This window comes from Simochromis diagramma, unplaced genomic scaffold (assembly GCF_900408965.1).
Source record: "Simochromis diagramma unplaced genomic scaffold, fSimDia1.1 OVJJ01000361.1, whole genome shotgun sequence".
NCBI lineage: Eukaryota > Metazoa > Chordata > Actinopteri > Cichliformes > Cichlidae > Simochromis > Simochromis diagramma.
In genome coordinates this window covers 1,313,369-1,332,735 of record NW_024386860.1, presented here as the reverse complement: position 1 = coordinate 1,332,735, position 19,367 = coordinate 1,313,369, and the positions used below count along the sequence as shown (strand labels likewise).

General features: G+C 40.0%; 1 protein-coding gene across 1 annotated transcript; it reads right to left on the bottom strand.

Moving 5' to 3' along the window:
* Positions 1–522: 522 nt before the first annotated feature.
* ankrd28b (ankyrin repeat domain 28b) lies at positions 523–19,332 on the bottom strand. The gene is made up of 28 exons (XM_040031076.1): positions 19,127–19,332; positions 14,217–14,300; positions 13,647–13,725; positions 13,095–13,165; positions 12,796–12,996; positions 11,350–11,437; positions 10,966–11,108; positions 10,562–10,774; positions 9,819–9,897; positions 9,607–9,721; positions 9,320–9,402; positions 9,078–9,141; positions 8,918–8,986; positions 8,701–8,841; positions 8,409–8,520; positions 8,246–8,272; positions 7,050–7,124; positions 6,752–6,953; positions 6,569–6,656; positions 6,369–6,486; positions 4,822–5,041; positions 3,469–3,556; positions 3,298–3,381; positions 3,011–3,156; positions 2,791–2,873; positions 2,586–2,668; positions 2,348–2,439; positions 523–2,186 (listed from the first exon to the last, which is right to left on the bottom strand). Exons 1-28 carry the CDS (start codon positions 19,151–19,153, stop codon positions 1,903–1,905), a joined length of 3,159 nt encoding a protein of 1,052 aa, XP_039887010.1. The 5' UTR covers positions 19,154–19,332; the 3' UTR covers positions 523–1,902.
* Between the last annotated feature and the right edge of the window lie 35 nt (positions 19,333–19,367).

Below are 19,367 nucleotides of genomic sequence, written 5' to 3'. Positions count from 1 at the left end.
AAGTGTAACTAATAATAATTGAATGATGGTACACCAACAGGCCCCTGAACTGCTCACTGCCTCATCAGAAATAGTCTCAGTGGAAAGGTGGCTGTCAAAAAGTCATTCTTAAAAGTGAGAAACAGTAAGAATAGACTGCGGTATGCCAAATTACACAAGAACTGGACTGTAAATCAGTAGCAAAAGTCTTATAGAGTGATGAATCGTCATCAGTATTTACAGAGGTCAGGAGAAAGGTACAACAGTGTCTACAGCCACCTGTAAAACACAGTGTCTCTGTCATGGTCTGGTCCTGCATTTCTGACAGCGGTGTTTGGGATCTTGTCAAAACCGATGACATAATGAACACAGAAAAGTGACTTTCAAGCTCATTAGAATTATGCAAACTCTGTTTTTACCTTATATACTGTATTTCCATATGTTTTTGTACACTTGCACCCATTTTCCCAGCAAAACAAAGAAATGACGATAGTTGCAATTAGAAATAAAGACAGCATTTAACAAAAAAATAAATCAAGTTCATCATTAAATAACTCATTTCTTTATTACTCATAAAATATACAGCAATCTCAGTACTGAAAGAATTCATTGGAACTTGAATTCACAGTCATTTTCCCTATATACATGCTAGTTTCTTTCCTCTTCAAGAAAAAAAGCAAGGAAAAGAAAAAAACACTTTTCCATACTAATGAAGCTAGCGAATGTATTTTACATAATTCCAGTTAAAAGCATTTGTCAACAAACAAAACTGTGAATTCTTGAATCAGGGTACAATCGAGTGGTTTCTCTCTCTTTTTTTGAAGTTAAAGCAAGCAAAAGTCAATACTTTGACTAAGATAACAGCAAAAATATCATTTAGACAGAAGAAAAATCAAATGCCGTCCTATCATTGGTTTACAGTGTTTCTCCTCGCAAAGCTCAGCCTAAATACCTCAGTAAGGGATCAGTGCTTCTCACAAATGTTTAAATACTTACCTAGTGTGCACCACTGTACTTTCACAGCTGCCTCTACAAACCCATCCTTTCTCAGTAACTAATGAAGGCACAAAATGAACACATAAAAAGGGACCAGAAGTACACAAATAATTTATTCTTCAAAGACTAAACCGCAATGGACAAGTCAATGTACAAAATTAAGGTTGCTCGACCTAATAATTAACCGGTGCACATATCAAATTTTTTGAAATTACTCAGATCATTAAAACCTGACTTTTTTTTGTTTTCCTCTAGAGGATAAGGAATTTAAGACATGAAAAATGGGTTTAATAAAAATTTGATCTCAAAAAATAAATGATCTTTTCCCCCAGTATGACTTTTACAGACTTGAAGGACAAGTGCATTCTGAAGGGTGTAGTGTGCGGATATAAACCCATGAACCCCCCCACCCCTCCAAACACACGCGCGCACACACACAGACACACACACACACACACACTAACAGAAACAGCGAACCGCCGATGAACCCAAGCCTTCTCAGTCTCATTTGCACAGTTAAAACTGGGTTAAAATGTATCCATGTCTCTTGGTCCCTGTTGGTTTAGCTCTCTGTGATGTGCAACCACCAGTCTCCAGCATGTTATTGCCTTAGAAAGGTTGCCGTCTACCAAACGAGTCCAGGTTTTAGCACTCAAGAAGTCCGTGTTGGTAAAGCAGTGGTCACTGAGGTCCAGTATTAGTTGAAAGGACACCTAGTGCTGGATGAGGTGGTGATGAGCGTTGGCCAGCCTGCTGCACCTCCTCCCTCACTTGCTCGCTCTCTGGTGGTGGTGGTGATGAAGGGGTGGGGTGGGGACTCTTAAGGCTCCTGTGGGGGCTTGTGTCTCATTCTGCCCTCCCAAACTCATGGTGGATGATTTTTAAGACACAGCGTGTGTTTATGCATTTATCACTTTCTCCCTTCCTTCAGTACGTCTCTGAATCAGAGTCGTTGAGCTCCTCGTCTTTGTAGAAGCCGTCGTGGTGGCTGATGTTGTTGAAGCTGCAGTATGAGCTGTGCTCGCCACGCAGCACGGGCAGGCTGTCGAAGGTGACACTCTTAGAGGGGCTGGTAGTGTAATGGTTAATGGCACTGAATGGGAGGGTTGGTGCCGGGGTGCAGGGAGACACAGGCATCATGGTGGCCAGGATGAGGGCTAGGCAGTCTGCCACATCTTTGTTGGGGGCACAAGCCAAGGCGGGCGTGTAACCTGAGGAAATAACAACACAACAATATTTTATGCTCCATAAAATTAATGCAAAGAAAACATTTGCAGTCAGCTTCTAATCCTGCTGTGCCCAAGGATGCACACCAAAACCCAGAAGTAAGACAAAAATAATAATAATTATAAAAAAACTACAGTGAATTTACCATTTTCATCAACTGCAAGGACACTGGCTCCCTTTGCAAGCAGCTCTTGCACTACCACAGTCAGGCCATTTCTTGCAGCCACGTGTAGAGGCCTTAAAAGACAAGATACATCTTTGAAATCGGTGACAAGCTAGTCAATACTTACTAATTTGTTTTGTACATTTTGACATTAAGAATTCAGTTATTAACAATAATGCACTAACAAGCGAGGTACTAATATGATATGAGTGATACATACGTCTGTAAGGCGGCATTAGTAGCATTTATGAGGTTTCTGTCTGTAATCTTCTCCAATATCAACAAGGCACTGGTTTCATGTCCCTATGGATGGGTATAAAAAGAGCCACACAGAGTGGTAAATGCTCATCCTTTCTCATATTTAAACACTTCGGCAAGACACTGTGCATACTAAGAGCACAGTGCCATCATATGGTACTACACACCTTACTGCAGGCCAGGTGTAGTGCAGTGTTCTTTGCAGCATCTTGTAGAGTGAGATCTGCTTTTGCACTGCTCACCAGCACCTCTAATGGTGACATGATCAAACACAGGAAAAACAAAATGAAGTTAATTCAATAAAGCACAGTTTATTAATTCAATCCTCCACTTGATTATTATGTCCCGCTGTGATATTTGCCAGGCTAATAGTTAAAGCCTTCGTACCGACAGCGTTGGTCTGGCCGTTCTCAGCAGCCATCATGAGCGGTGTCTTCCCCACGGCGTCGACACTGTTGACCTGAGCGTTGTGGCTCAGCAGCAGCTGGAGACACTCCACGTGGTCAGTGAAGGCTGCTGCGTGGAGCGGGGTCCTGCACGTGCAACATCAAAGCAAAGCTCAGTATTTATTCAGTGATATGAACCTTCACTTCCTTACGCTCGTTCCCAGAATCAGGTGCTTTACAATTCTATTCAGGCTTGAATTAATATTTATCTTGTAACATCATACATGCCTGTTTTTACTGTCTTTGGAATTGACAATTGCAGGGCCCAGTGTGTCTATCAGCATCTCAGCAGCACCTTCGTTGTCATGGATCCTAAGGAATAAAAAACAGCACTATTTAATCTGGTAGATGCTCCGTCCTTACACAAATTGATCAAGAGAAAGCAGCTCTAGGTCTTACACAGCGCAGTGGAGGGGGCTGAAAGAATTGCCATCAGCCTTGTGGAAAACCTCTTGCTCCAGCAAAACCTCCACACACGTATCGTGACCTGCAAGAATGAAAACATTAGCTAGTTACAGCATTAACATAGCAATAATGACCAGGATGTCTCAAAACTAGCCTAAGGGTGTGCATAAGAGAACTGTGCCAACGAGGAAGACTGTATTAGTCCCCCTATGAAATGCAAAGTTTGGGTCAAAAGCTTCCCAAGTGCCATTTTTAACAGAAAAACAGAAATTTCAACATAGCATTTCTTAACATACTAGTTTTCTTTAGAAAGCACAAAGTATTTCTATTTGTGCTGCATAATTATTTCACTTTTTTTGTTTTAACTGAGCCATAGCACGATTCACTGCCGTGGAATGATGTCCTTTAATTTACAAGCTTTGAGCAGCTTTGAGCACAGTACAAAAACAACTTCAGCAAGAGTTTGAGTTTAAGAAAGCATAATACCAAAAACAAAACAAATCAGTTTAGACTTGAGGAAAAGAATTGTTGATGCTCACAAAGCAGAGGAAGGATATACAAAGTTATCACATCATTTCCAAGTACTGAGAACTGGAGTGAGAAGCATCAATAAGAAATTCAAGGAGAGCCACACAGGGCAGAAAAAGTCTGGCAGAGGTAGGAAGCAAAAGATTTCAAAATCTCTGGAAAGGAAACTAGTGAGAGATGTGTCTAAAGACCCCTTAGCAACTGCCAAAACATGAGTGAATGTTTTAGCTAAGCTGGGAATTATACGCTCAGAAGAGAATCACTAGAACCATGCAAAGGAATGGACTGTGAGATTGCACACCAAGAAAAGCCAGACTGAAGTATGCTAAGGACAACTTGGAGAAAGAGTATGCATACTGGAAGTGTGTCCTTTGGTCAGATGAGACTAAACCAGAGCTCTCGGTCCACAGAGACACTGTTTGTGTTCGGGGAAAGAAGCACCATGGAGGCTAATAATTTTAACCGTCTTAGTTTTTGTGAAATCATTTAATCTCTGTGTGCAAAGTAAAATAATGTAGGCATCCAAAAAAACCCAACTTGGATGCTTGAAAAAACTATAAAAGAAAAATTCCTTCCTTTGTTTAACAGCACTTGGGAAACACAAAATGTTTACAGACGGGACTAATAATTCTGTCGCCATCTGTATGATGAGCAAGCAATAAACATGGAAAAGATGTGCTTGGCTATATTCCAACCACGTTTACTTGGGTGCTTCATTATACTAATCTACTGCACTTAGTGGCAGGCTTGCATGTTCTAACCATCACATGTAAATGTCTTTATCTACACGGAATGTCATCAAAGCCCTCTTCTCTGTACCATTGTAGCAGGCCCAGTGCAGTGGGGTGTAGCCTTGGTTGTCTGTTAAGACAGGGAGTGTTTCCACTGATTGGGCAGCATGCAGAAGGCCTCCCAGTACCCCTATGTGTCCACATGCCGCTGCCAGGTGGATCGGTGTGCGCCCTTTACAGTCTCGCACCAGGAAGCTGGCGCTGTGCTGAAGCAAAGCTTCCACACATTCCTCATGGCCAGTCACCGCCTGAGAACAGAAAACAGGTTTTACCAATGACTGGCTTACATCCTGAATGACAACATACAATATGTAGAAAAAAAACAAGGTTTCAGAGAAACCTCTCAGATACTCGCAGCACTACCCAGTTTTCACAATATTTCCTCCATGAGTGTTGCTTCTTTTTCTTTAAGTTGTTTATTGTACATTTTGAGGGTCTACGTTGGGTCACTGCACTATAGTAGAAGTCAGCCTCTTTTTACTTTCAGTATCTTGACTGCCTTTTGGGCATCCCAAAGCAGAATATTTCCACATCGATTCCTAACATGATGCCTACGTTGCCTTGATGGCAAGATTTTCTTTTCAATATATGCTGGCATGTCTGTTGTCCAAATAGAGCATATTTGTGTAGAAAGCTGGCACAGTAGGAGTGTTGTAAAGTCATACTGGGTAGAGAGTTTTGCGTCTCAGACTGGAATTCAACTATCGACCTTTTGCTTGCCAACTAAATGTGTAAACCCATACATTATGGAAAAATCACACAAGGTCCTTTATATAACTTACAAAAAATATTAGTACTAAAACATTCCAAAAAGCATAACATTAATGAATAAAGAAGATATACAAGCAATAGACAAAGAAAGCAAAAGTAAAAATGTAAGAAAACAACATGTAAAAGCCAGTCCATACTTTCCTGAAGTTCGTTTATTTATTTCTAAATGGGGAAATGATTGTGCTGATAGAATTGCGAGAGGAAGTTTGTTCCACAGAACTGGGCTAAAACAGTTTGCCATTTGTTTTAAGCCTGAACTGTAAAATATGTAACAGCAACTGATTCTGAAGGGTCTAGGGGTGGTATGAGGTATTAGGAGTTCTAACGTATCAAGTAGAGCCAAAATCTTGGGATTCTGAAGGGAAATGGGAAGTTACTGTCGTTCTGTGAGTGATGTGTTCCCTGTGATTAGTGTGAATATACTTGCTGCTGTTTTGTACCAACTGTAGATACTGCCGCATCATTTAGGCATGTACACAATGACTTGCAACTATCTAATCAGGAGAAAATGAGGATGTTGACAAGCAATATTTCGAAAAGCGAGACTGGACTACATGTCTGACATGCTGGTTGGTTGGCAATAAGTTAAATGTGCCTTGCAACACAGTAAAAAACAAAAACAAAACAAAACAACTGTTGTGATTATTGTGTTGTTGCGATATTTGAAAGACACACTCATTCCACAAAGGCCAAGAAATACACATGTAAATTCTGATAGTGGTAGCAACATTTAGGTATCCATACTGAAAACTGTGAATAAAGTTATGCACAGAAATATGAGTAAAAATAATGACATTTACTAACCCCTCTATGCAGGGCTGTCCTGCCCCATTTGTCTTTGGCTTCTACATTGGCTCCTTTATTTAGCAGAGAATACACACAATCTGTGTGTCCACTCAGGACTGCAAGCATGAGAGGGGTTCTAGAAGATATGAGGCAATAATGTTAGCAATGACTTTAGAATAAGAATGGAAATAAAATAAAAAGATTTTCATTGAACTTACTGTCCATTCCCATCTTGAATGTCTACTGCACTTTGAAGATCAGCATTTCCAATGAGCAAACGTAAACACTCTGAGTGACCATTGGTAGCTGAGGGAAAGATTAACTTATTACTTATCATGTTGTATTTGGGTCTGAATTTTCAGGTTCAGGAAATTTTATTTGTAACTCCACGTCTAACATACCTGCAGCATGTATAGGGGTTCGCTTCAAGGTGTAATCTTTCACCAAGATGGAGGCTCCCTGGTTGATTAGGACATCCACACACTCCACATGCCCTTTGAAGGCAGCCAGGTCCAGGGGTGTGCGCCCTTGGCTGTTTCTCACATCCAGATCCAGCAGAGACTGCACCAGAACCTCCATAGCTTGATGGTGACCATGGTATGCCTGAAAGGTGGATTCCCCCATTATAAAGTTACTGCTGACGCTGGTGACATGTACTGCTCACCAGAAGGATAAAACCAAGTGTTTCAAATTACTCACAGCAAGATGCAGGGGGCTGACAGGGGCTCTGACATCCGCGTCGTTCAGGATGTCTGTCCCTGAGGTTTCCATTAGCTGAATAAGCCAAGACACACATGAGAACCTGATTCAGATATTGTTTCCTTTCCTACTGCATGACTCTGTGCCCTATTTTATATACATAAAAACTACAAAAAAATATGTCAAGCCTTGATTATACTCTGTTGTAGACAGAGTTACAGACAGCTGGAGACTTCACAGCAGAAAAGTCCTTCCTGTTATACGTCTTTGAAGTTTGGCTGAAATCTGTTGCTTGGGGCTTTTGTATTGTAATGAAAATGTTTCTGCAGATGAGTTTGGGCGATCACAAACGAACATCTGTAGGGACCCTTGTGCTCACTGACTAATGAAAAAAATTCCATCACTTGGACTCAACCAGACCCACAGGTCCAGAAAATAAGGCCTCAGTCATAGAGTTTTGTGGTACTTCTTGCTAGGTTTATGAAGAGACTCCTCATTTGAGAGGCTTCTTCTCTTCTACAAACTCAAGAAATTAAATTAAAAAAAAAAAAAATCTATCAACTAAAGGGATAAAAACATCAAGGACACCAAGAAAAACAGGTTACCATTCAACTGAGGGAGATAGTAGCCTGAACACTGAAATTTACCAGAAACCCACCATAAACTGAGTCCCACCACCCAGTGGAACACAAACTTAGGGTCATCAGAAGCTTACACAACTATACAGAAAACGTTCCCTCCAAGGTAAAAGAAAAAGGAACGCACACATTAACAGAGTACTTTTAGTTATCAGCAAAGAGGCATGAGACAAAATGTCAGACATTCACCAGGGGAGAACCAAGACGTCATCCAGAGAACACAGACGATTCAAGGAGGAGTAAAAGAAGTCATCTATGCCCAAACAGAACAACCATTTCAGAACAGGTGGTTGCCTAAAACACCAACTATAACACAGTTTTGAGATCTCCTCCCAGGTGATTCACTCACTCACATCTTGAAATGTGCAACCCCAATAACGTAATAATGATGACAACAACTCTCTGGACTAAGTCCAAGGTGAAAGCACCACTAGGGGCTGAATAGCTCATAATCCCCATGATAGGATTCTTCACTTTTATAACTGAAGAATCCTCTCAGACAATGAAATGTCTTCAAGAGCCTAAAAAGAAGAACTAAAGAACTAAAAATCAACTTACCACATCTAGGGGTGTTTCACTTGCAATCTGTTAAAGAACAGGAAAAAAAACACAAACAAACAAAAAACAGGCAATTCTTTAAGCACAATTCCACAAAACACAAATATGAAAACAGGGACATGGTGGCTGTTAAGTGTCATGTACTCTGGATTGAAGTTCTTACCAGCTCCAGACAAAGGCGATGTCCATACGCTGAGGCGTAGTGCACAGCATTGTAGCCCTGATTGTCCCGGATCCCCGGATTTGCATCATTTCTCAGTAAATATTCCAGGCACCTGCAGACACAACAAAAGCGCTGTAGTCAAGGAAACAACATGTTGGCTTCTAGTCCTAAACCACTACTCAGCATAATGGATAATGCAGGTGGTTATTTTTACTTTTATCTGTGAAAAACTACAAACATGAACCACCTCCCACACAACATCCACCATTTTTAATAGAGAGAATTTACTGACTTTCCATCTGTGTCAGACGCAGCGGCGTAGTGGAGAGGAGTGCAGCCCCGCTCGTCTAGGTCATTGACGCTGGCCCCAGACCCCACCAGAGCAAATAGGCACTGGTAGTTACAATTGGCAGCAGCGTAGTGCAGAGGGGTCCTGGAAAAGCAAACACAGCTCAGTTCCCTGTTCAAATTTGACTCTTGATCCAAATCCACCAATAAATACTACAAACCTGCCAAAGCTGTCCTTTCTGTTGAAGTCGGCCCCAGTGTTGAGGAGAAGATTTAGACATTCCAGGTTTCTGAGGGGTTAGACAGACAGATAGTCACTTGATTAAAAAAATTACACAATACTTTAATACTAAAGGCGATATTCAGCCATCGTGTACTGACCCTCCAGCAGCTGCAGCATGTAAACAGGTCCTCCCAAAGTCATCAGGAGTATCAATATCAAAGCCTGCACAGGGTAAAAGTGATTATGAAGGAGACACATTCAGGATATATTATAAAATGTTTTACATTGCACATGATATATTTTTGTACTTTTTTTCCTGTCAGGAATTTCTAAACTACTTAAACGTGAGCTTTGTGCCACGTTGCACTGAAGGCTGTGACAGGGCATGAGTGCCGTTCACCTGAAGACAGGAGCTTTCTGCAGCAGTCAGAGAAGCCACTGAGAGCAGCTAAATGCAGTGGGAACATGCCATGGATTCCTCGTCTGAATGAAAAAACAAAAAACTTTGTATCATACAAACAGTACACAACAATGTTGCTAACGTGGGAATAAAAAAAATGACTATTACTAGCACATTACCATTTATATGAGTTACACAACAGATACTACATGTGTGCTTTCAGAAGGAAGGCTCTTCAATATATGTTCTAAGACTTGACTGAAAAATCAACAGAAAGGCTCACGTACTTAGCTGTGTCAGCTCTGTTGGAGATGAGAGTGTTAATGAGGAGTTCGTGGCCGTATCGAGCGGCAATGTGTAGTGGTGTATTTCCGTTCTTGTCTTCACAGTCAATCTCTGCACCTTTAGGGGGAAAAATCAAAAATCAAAGCAAGCATTTAGCCTCTGTTACACTAAAAAGCAGTTTTTGCTTCTGGGTCCAGCATGAGAAACAGCTCACCTTTCTCAATGATTGCTTGAGACCTCGAGAACCTCCCATGGATCGCTGTCATGTGGAGTGGAGTCTTCCCATCTTTACTCTGAATTGAAACAAAAACTTATTATCTGACAAGTTATGCCTTTTTACAGTAAAGTTTAATCCCCAAGTCAATCAGCTTCCCTCAAACAATGAGAAGACCTATCACATGTAGGAAGCAGGCACAATAATACACGTTTACACACAAGGAAGCAAGACGTTAGGGCTGTGCGATTTTATACGCTATCGTTTAATTTGTGGTGTCGCATTTTTTCATTGTTTGGATGGCCACCAAGTGAATGCAGGTACAGAAAATACCAGCATGGCCAGCGAAGATGAGGCAGCTCCAAACAGAAATACTAAACTAGGGGCTACCTCTGTAGCATGGAAATGGTTTGGTTATGAAAAGTCTGACACAGACCAGAAAACTGTACTATGCAAATTATGCCGCAAACCGGTCCCCAGCACAAACTCACACACGACAAACCTCTACCACCTACGCAAGAATCATGTGAAAGAGTATGGAGAGAGTTTACGGATGGGAGGCCAAAAGGAGCCGTCAGGTGCTCAAAATAAACCTTAGACTCAAAGGTTACAACAGGCTTTTTCCCGCAGCATGCCATGTAATAAATACTCACAAAGAAAATGGTGGTCGTTACAAGTTATATCTAAAAATATATGTAAATACTTAGTTGTTTAATAACAAGCTTTGCCTGGTTTTTACTCACTTTAATGTTGACATCTGCCCCATTGCAAACCAGAAGCTCCAGGCAGAGTGCTCCGTGACGCGAGGCGGCGGTGAAATGCAGAGGGGCAAAGCCCTTCTCGTTCACCTGGTTGACGTTGGCTCCACAGTCTATGAGCTCGTTCACAACCACATCTTGCCCGTTGTAGCAGGCCACGTGGAGGGGTGTGTTGCCATATGCATTGGGCTCATTGATCTAGAAAGTCAGGAAAACAGCAGGCAATTAAAACAATTAGAATAAAGTGCTACAAATAAAAGAACAGTTACAGTTAGAACAGTTGTAACACACAATTTAGAGACACCACTGAAAAATATCTCTCCTGTTGAGCTCATACAGTATAGCAGTGTCTACAGTGCGATGGCAAAAAGCTTGTGGGTGGAACCTACATCCACCCCCAAGTCCAGGAGGTATTTGACAACGCTGATCATTCCACTAGAGGCTGCCGCATGTAGGGGGGTGTAAGATTTCTTATCTTTGCAGGCCACCTCAGCTCCATGTGATGCCAGCAGCTTCACCACTTCTATGTGTCCTGAAGATAAAAAGAGATTTAATTACATAATGCTTACACAAAGATATTAGACGTGTTTTTTGTTCATATGGCATCTACTCTAATGTAAACATTTAAAAACATCTTAACAGATGATTTTTATTCAAATAAAGTTCTGCCATTTAAGTTAATATTGACCACAAGAAGAAAGGAATGTCTAAAGTTGCATAAAAATGAACAAATACCAAAATGTAAAAATCTCTATTGCTGCATTATTTTTTACCCATGTAGGCGGCCCAGTGTATCGCACGGCGGTCCTTCTTGTCAAAAGCATTGATGTTGGCCCCTCTGGAGAGCAAGAGTCTCACCATCTAAAAGTAGCAAAAAAACCAAACAGGGGATGAGAAAAAACATCAGGGGACGCTGCAACATCAACCTACCTATCTACCATTTGCAATAAATGTAGCAACTTATATACACTGCATGCAGTGTTTACATATTAGACATACGAGTTCAGTGACTTTATCTTAGCGCTCTTGGATCAATTGTCTTGTCAGTGTATGCGTATCTTCACTTTAATATAATAGAAATTATTTGAACCTGCAGGGGTTTCTAAAGTTATTTTTTAACTTGCTGAGCAAACATGAGTGGTGAAACCTTGTCACCCTTTTGCACAGATTCTGTGCAGGTATGCCAACCGAACAAATATAATTAAGATTAAACAAGAAAACATGCATTTCCAAATATCCTGTCTTGTACAGCCAGTAGTGTGGCATTCTTCTCTTGGAGCAGACCTCCATAGACTCACCTTTTTCATATTTATATGCTTAACTTGAATCCACTGTATACCTAAAAGATGCTCCAAATAGCTTGTATGCACTTGCATTCATTTGCATGAATTTTTGATAATTCACTTTTAAGATAGCTAATTTGCATGAAAGTACAAGATTACAATGGGTAATTTGCATCCAGACACATGATTGGTCAAGCACTATCTGTGCATCCAGCACCCTTAAGTATGCGACCACAATTTATGACTGCATGCAGAGAGCCCACTCAGTCTTAAGCCATGTCTGAAAATGCAGTTTGTGCTCTTTAATTCAATGTAGCTGGCTCATTAAACATTGAAAAGCTGCCCTCTTTAACTTAAGAGCGTGCCCTGATGTCAGGAAGCATTTGGATGACTGGATCAGATTTTGCGCAACTGAATCCGGGATCAAACGGTCGGTTAGTCATGCGCTACTAAAATTCAGCAGACCTATATGTGGATGTTGCTTGTCTCAACTAACACTTGTTAAATGGGCAAATAATGTGACCATTATTCTGCACTGCATGGCAGAGTGCCCACCAGTGTTTAATCATTCTTGAGGCAAGCAGAAACACTTCTTAGAAAGAGATCGGGAACTTCTAATAACAGCCAGGTAAACACACCCAGTAATGCTAGCATACTCTGACAGTTTGCCAGCAAAAACGATCTATGTAGCACACAGCAATTTAAATCAATCAATATGAGGATTACTGAAGAGGTTACACTCAAAGACATTGCACACTTTACAACCACAAAACCTCACCAACCCTCTACATTAACACTCTGCTCCTTAAGAAAGCTGATACCAAACGTTCAGCTGCTATTTCAATTCATTAACGCGCAACCACATCGATTCCAAAGATGTTAAAGTGCCTCCTTAAGCACAGCTTAATCTAACAACGCCTTAGGGTTTAAATTTACCTCCAGATGACCGCTGAAGGCTGCATGGTGCAGCGCGGTGCGGCCTGCTCTGTCTGACACATTCACATTGCTGAGTAGTGGCACGAGGGCTTCGGCGCAGCGGACCGCCTTATTGGCGGCGGCGATGTGAAGTGGCGTCTGCCAGTTTTTGTCTCGGGCATTTACATCAGCCGAGTGTTTCAGCAACACCTGGACAGCATCCTGTGAAGAAAAATCAACAAGTAGGTTTACATTGTTTGGATATGCAAACCTGTGTCTTGTAGTGTGTATGACAGAGAACAAAGGGAAAATTCACATACCTCACTGCAGGAGGCCACAGCTCGGTGCAGGGGAGTGAGCCACTTGTTATCTTTGGCATTTACTCTTGCACCTAGAAGTGAAGAAGCAAAGGCTATTTAAACTCGTATGGTTTTGCTGCATATGGTGCAACGTTTCGACAAGAAGGTATTCAACAGTTTTTGAAGAGACTAAATTAGAAAAGTTCAGAAAAGGCTGAAAGAGGTGTAGAGACATTTCAAATATCTCATCATACTGTATGCAGAGGAATGATTGCTTGTATTCCACTTTGCTATTAAAAGGTGCCATTATGTACACACACACACACACACACACACACACACAGCAGTATGTCATGTGCTCCCAGCATTAGGAAAATAATTATAGGCACATCTATAATATTTCTAATATTTCACATTTTAAGAGCATGACTTATTTTCTCTGATTAAAAACTGTTAGATAATCTCTCCAGACACCTGTGAAACACTCATTTCTACAATCCAAAATTCACCAAGTATTTGTGGCTTCAAGCACTTTCTTGTGATCATTGCATTAATACTAAGAAGAAAACATACCAGATAGAATCAACAGCTCTATAATTTCTGCATCTCCGAGATAGGCGGCAGCATGCAATGGAGTTCGCTTCTCATTGTCCTGTATTAAGTGAACAGGAAGAAACTGCTGAGATTACAGAGAAACAAAACAACTTGCAGTAAACACTGCAATCTCTCTCTTCATTACATGTGCAGTGGTCTGGTGTAGCAATACAAAAACACAATTTCCTTAACATTTGCAACACTGTAGTGTTAACAGGAACAAATATTTACACAAACACCACATTGTGGTTTTAACAAATTAAGAAAAAGAAAAATAAAGAAAAGCCTTGCAGTGAAGGACGAGCGAGTACAAAACAGCCTTATTTTGAAACAAACACCACCACTTGAATATGTAATATTGACGAGGAATGCAGTAAAGAAAAAAAAAAAAAAAAAGAGGCAGGTCATGCAGTGCTGTTCTGTATGCTACAATATCTGTAAGAAAGAGCTGCACGAGGCCTTTCAAGGACAACTGCACATTAGCCCCCCCCCCAAAAATAACAATAATATGAGGAAACAGATGCAGATATTTGTAACTGTTGGGCTTACCTGTGCATTCACATCTTCTTTTTTGAATATAAGCGAACGTACTTCATCAGGATCTACATTGAAAATAGCTTTCAGCAAAGGAGGCTGTAAAAGAAAGAAAAAAAAAAAAGCACACAATAAATAAAAAGGACAAAATTATCATGATTTTGATACTTTTCTTTGTGGACATGTAACACCATCTCAGCTTCCATCACTACAATTTGCATACAGAGCAAACCCAATGAACTGCGAGTAACAATCTTGTCTGTCTGACGGGTATTGTTGAAATCTGAGAAAACCAATAATCCGTCAAACTTAAACTTAAGGACTTCAGCATGCTTGCAACACAGGACATACACAACACTCATCTGAAGGCCAAATATTGGCATTCAACAAAGCACAAATGAAAGCAATGTAAAACAGCATTATTCTTTGAGAGAAAGAGAACAAACAATGAAATGATGACTCCGCATGTCACAGACTGTCAAGGCCACTTTTTAAACACCGTTCTGCACTTTCTGTCTGTTGATAAGTAAACATGCCATGTTAGCAGAGATAAACATCGCAGTTTTTGAATGAAGACATTAAAAAAGACAGACCCAAACCTTGTACTCAAAATGAGAACTGTGCTGCTTATTTTCACACTGCCAGGAATCAAAAACAGGAAAAAAAAATAAAAGTACACAGCTGCTCTCATTCACCACATCCAACATGATCACAAGATCAAGTTTTGGCATAAAAATGAACCAAAGTTCTTTGAGAAATCTCTCTTGTTGATCATCGTGTAGACAGAGTGCTAGCAGTGTGTTTTTCAACATGAGTGTATAATGGAATTTTTTCCATCATAACACTTGGGATGTTTCTAAAAAGTGACAAAACATGTGAACACAATAAATTTCAACCTAATAGACATGTTGGCCATTGAATTGGCAACACCTTATAAAAATAATTTGCTGCTATGCTCATTTTCTCAGTTTCATACTGATGACTCCTCACTTGTCCAGTTATGTATAAACACTTGCTATGTGTACATAGGCTTTAAAAACATTTTTGCTTATGCTTAAAAAACAAACAAACTGCTATACCCTTCACATTTTATACATATTAATAATTGCACAAATGCTTTAATATAATTTATACTATGTCTTCTACATAATAAAGTTATGAATAATAAAGCTGACTTTGGCTTGAAGAACTGGCAGTGTTGTGCATCTTTCTATGACTTCAGTGCAAGCCATTTGTTGGTCAGCATTTAGAGTTTGCCACACCATAAATGACAGAACAGTCTTGAATGCAGCGTTACAATATTCCCTTCATGTTGGATAACACTTTCTGATGCTAGCTTCAGTCTTTTTATGTTTTTTGAAAGAGTCAGCCACTCCTGTAACTTTAGACAGACGAAATGCTTGCAATGCTCAAATGAAATCATTGAAAAAACAAAACAAAAGAATAACCCAAAAAACAAAAACAAATCCTAGGTAAGTAATATGACTAAAATATATCATTTATGTTTAGCAACACTGGATCGCTTTAAAACCAGAGCAAAGATTTGGGAAACACTGGAGTCTTTGATCAGGATGTTTTCATCTGCATGCCCTGTAGCAAGAGGCTGGGTTGGACAGGGACAACAGTGGAGAGGAGGAGATCCCTTCCAGGCAGAGCATTCCTGACATTTTAAAGTGTTACAGCTGAAACCCCAATTAAAAACTATATTCCTAAGAAATACACTATAAGTGAGAAATCTTAACCTGAATGAATAAGACAGCATATATGCAAAACAAAATGCATGAACGAGAAGTGGCCGAGAGAAGGAAACTGCTTTTAAAATAATCTGCTGCCTGCATCATGAAACATTGCGTTATCTACTAGTGACGTGCGATGCCACTGATTTCCTTTCTGATCAGCTACCAAGTAAAATTCAGACTGGTATAGGTGATTGTGATCCAATACAGACACTTTGTACAAAAACTTAATGTGTTTAGAAAATCCAAAGTATTGTCTTTCAAAATATACCTTCATAATGGATACATGACATCAGACTTCTTGTTCTTATCATTCAATTATGAAGAATTATATATAAGAAAAAAAGCAAAAAAAAAAGGCAAAAAAAAAAAAAAAGCCTGGAAATTCAATGCCTACATTTTAAAAGGATTCAATTAACAATTAAAAACATATATGACTGATTTAAAATAATAATAAAGCTGAGAAACATTTCCTAGATACATGTTATTATCTATCTTATGTATGTTTGAATTGTATTTTTAGTGTTACACATCACCAACAGCTCCACATTTTCCCTCTCTGTACCTGGAAAGTATCTGCCTGTAGCACCAAAGGACTTCCTAGCAGCACCTGTCCCTCTCCTCTTCTTCAGTTAGCCTCATCATAAACTCATCATCATATTCCGTGTAATGATTTACTTTTGTGTCACAAACCACATCTTGGCTGTTTGTGGAGCTGAAACAGCTCCACGCATGACTCTGCTTACGATCGTCACCTGAGCGAGCGATGCATTTATACAGCTGTAATTCGCATCACTATGACAAGCGGAAGAAGGAGTAGTTCCTACAAATCATTTAGAAAATCCTAATAATATAGTTACTTTCCACTGTGTTCCTGTTAATCATAAACTCCTAATTTACCCCAAATTAATAAAATATTGATATTTTAATATGAGCATGGATTCTAGAACATAAATATCTGGTATTGACAGAATCAATACTTTAGTATCGATCCTCACACCACTATTATGTACTCATAACCTTTACATGCCTGAAATAGATTTTGGCTTAAAATAACTCAAAACATACTAAATAAGTCTACTAGCTGAGAGAAAACAAAAACACTGAACTTAATGACTCCTCTCTTTGCTTTCCATTGTACAGGTAAAATGATGCAATATGCAGGGTACATGCATTCATTAGTATTCAATCATTCAACTTAGCAGGCTGCCCAGCTAGTCAATTAGGTTAATGTGCATGCATGCAGTTTGTATGTGCAAAAGACATTTGGTTTATGAAAGTGCATCTTCAGCAACCCACTTTAAAACATTAATCAAGCACAACTACATATACTTGCAATCATCTGGTTTTGCAGTACTACTTCCTGATGCCTTTTAGTGACTCATGCTTCATGAAGTTAAATACAGAACCAAGAATTTATACCTCTACCTGACAGAAAAGATATACAATAAAGTAAGGGAAATTGCTGAGTTTACTTCATATAAGCCAAATGTCAAACATTGTAAGAGTCATTGTTGTTATTTAATTTTTTTTTTTTTTTTTTTAAATCTATCAAGGTCACCCTGCTATGGATAAGCCCTCAACAGCTATTCAAGACATATGCGGTGCCATGGGTGGATTATTCCCAGCGACATATATTGAAGCCATCACGACATTACAAACTTGTACAACCACGACTGCCATCTCAAAAGCGAGCAAGCAAGCAGCATACAGTGGCTTTTTCTTTTCTTTCTTTTTTTTTAAACACAAGGACAATGAACTCGTTTAGTTATTATAATGCCCATGAATGTCTGCAGGGCACAAAGCAGGTTAGAGTTACTGGGGACAAATTCAGCCAACAAGCAGACTCTTGTGGTTCGAACACTATTTGCGCCATGTTAAAAACAAAAAGGAAGGACAGATCTGCATTTTGTTGTTTTCAGTTCTCCGTGTCCTGCATGAGTGGTGGTGGTGTAGGAGATTTTCTATGCTCTTCTCTCACTGCTGGACTGTGTGCCTCCTCTCCTCATACAAGCCAAGCTAGTTAATACCATCACCATGGAGACAGCTCTTTGGCAACTTCCACTGGCTCACAGGAGCCCAGATCATTCAAGCACACACAGACCATAAAAGACACATGCGCGTACATATGTGACAGAATAGCAGGCATGTGCAAAACAAAGCCCTTAAAATGATAACACTGAGCTATTCTGGTTTTCACGAAGTAGGTGTCAAGTGTTTTTTTTTTGCAGAGTTTAAAATGACACGTCTACTGTCACACTGCCATTGCCCTCATATATTAAAGCATTACACAGCAGTTTACCTGCATTTTTCCCAGTAACGCGGTACACATGGGTATAGAGTATGCGAATACTAGCTAATAGAAACTGTCTTGTTTTATATTTTTTTTTGAGTTTTTCTATAAGGGCACACACTAAAGAGGTCTGATTACAGGCATAGCTTAACTGTAACAGTGTTATAAATCCTCTTAAAAACAATAAAGTCACCAAACTAGCACAAAGCTCCGCTCAGATCCAATCACTCCATTATCCTGCCCCACTGTGACACCAAATAACATAGTTTGGTGAATCAGTGAACAAAAACTATATCGTTATTTAAGGGTTTTCTAAACCTACAGCTGCCACAAACATCACTAGTTGGTTTTGCTAACATAAATATAACCACAAACGTTTAGCTGTCACAGTAATGTCACAATCAACAGATCGCTTTGGCTGTCATGACAATAATCTCACTGTAACAGCAACAGAGAGGAAATTATTGTTTATCAATAACGCTAGAATTGCTCGTAAGCGACTGCACAAACACAATTTAGCATTGTTGTCTCACAATATGCTAACTAGTCACTTCACAAGTGAGTCGCTGGATGCATTTCACGCAGGCTCGGGCTAATTGCTGGAAATAAATACAACATCATTAGCTGCTTTTTAACTCAACAGCCATTTAAGTACGTGTCGGAGTGCAAACGTGATAGGAACAACAACGGGGCTTCGAATGTTACACGCAGTACTTCAGCCAGCTTTCACCTCATCGAGGACAATTCAAATTCTAGATTAAGGAAATGCTTCCGTTTCAGTGTCAGGCTCGAAAGACTCGAATTACATTGCGCTGGCGAGCGCTGAAATCGAGGCTAACATTAGCCGGTCACTTGCTCAAACTTACGGTAAACCTCTAACACCAGCCATTACTTACCTGGTCTCGAATTTTGAGAACCACCATATTTGTGGTATTTTAACAGCTCTCATGCAGGTTCATAAAGGAATACTTGTCTCCTTCCGAACAGCAGCGTGTGATCTCGGTTGCTTCTGCCGCTGGTTTTGCTGGAGGCCTAGCGTGACTCTAGCTTAGCTCGCTCGCTAGCTTCCTAACCTGATGGCATGAAAGCAAGAGGAGCAGCGGAAACTCCATAACATTGCCGCCACCATATTTCACC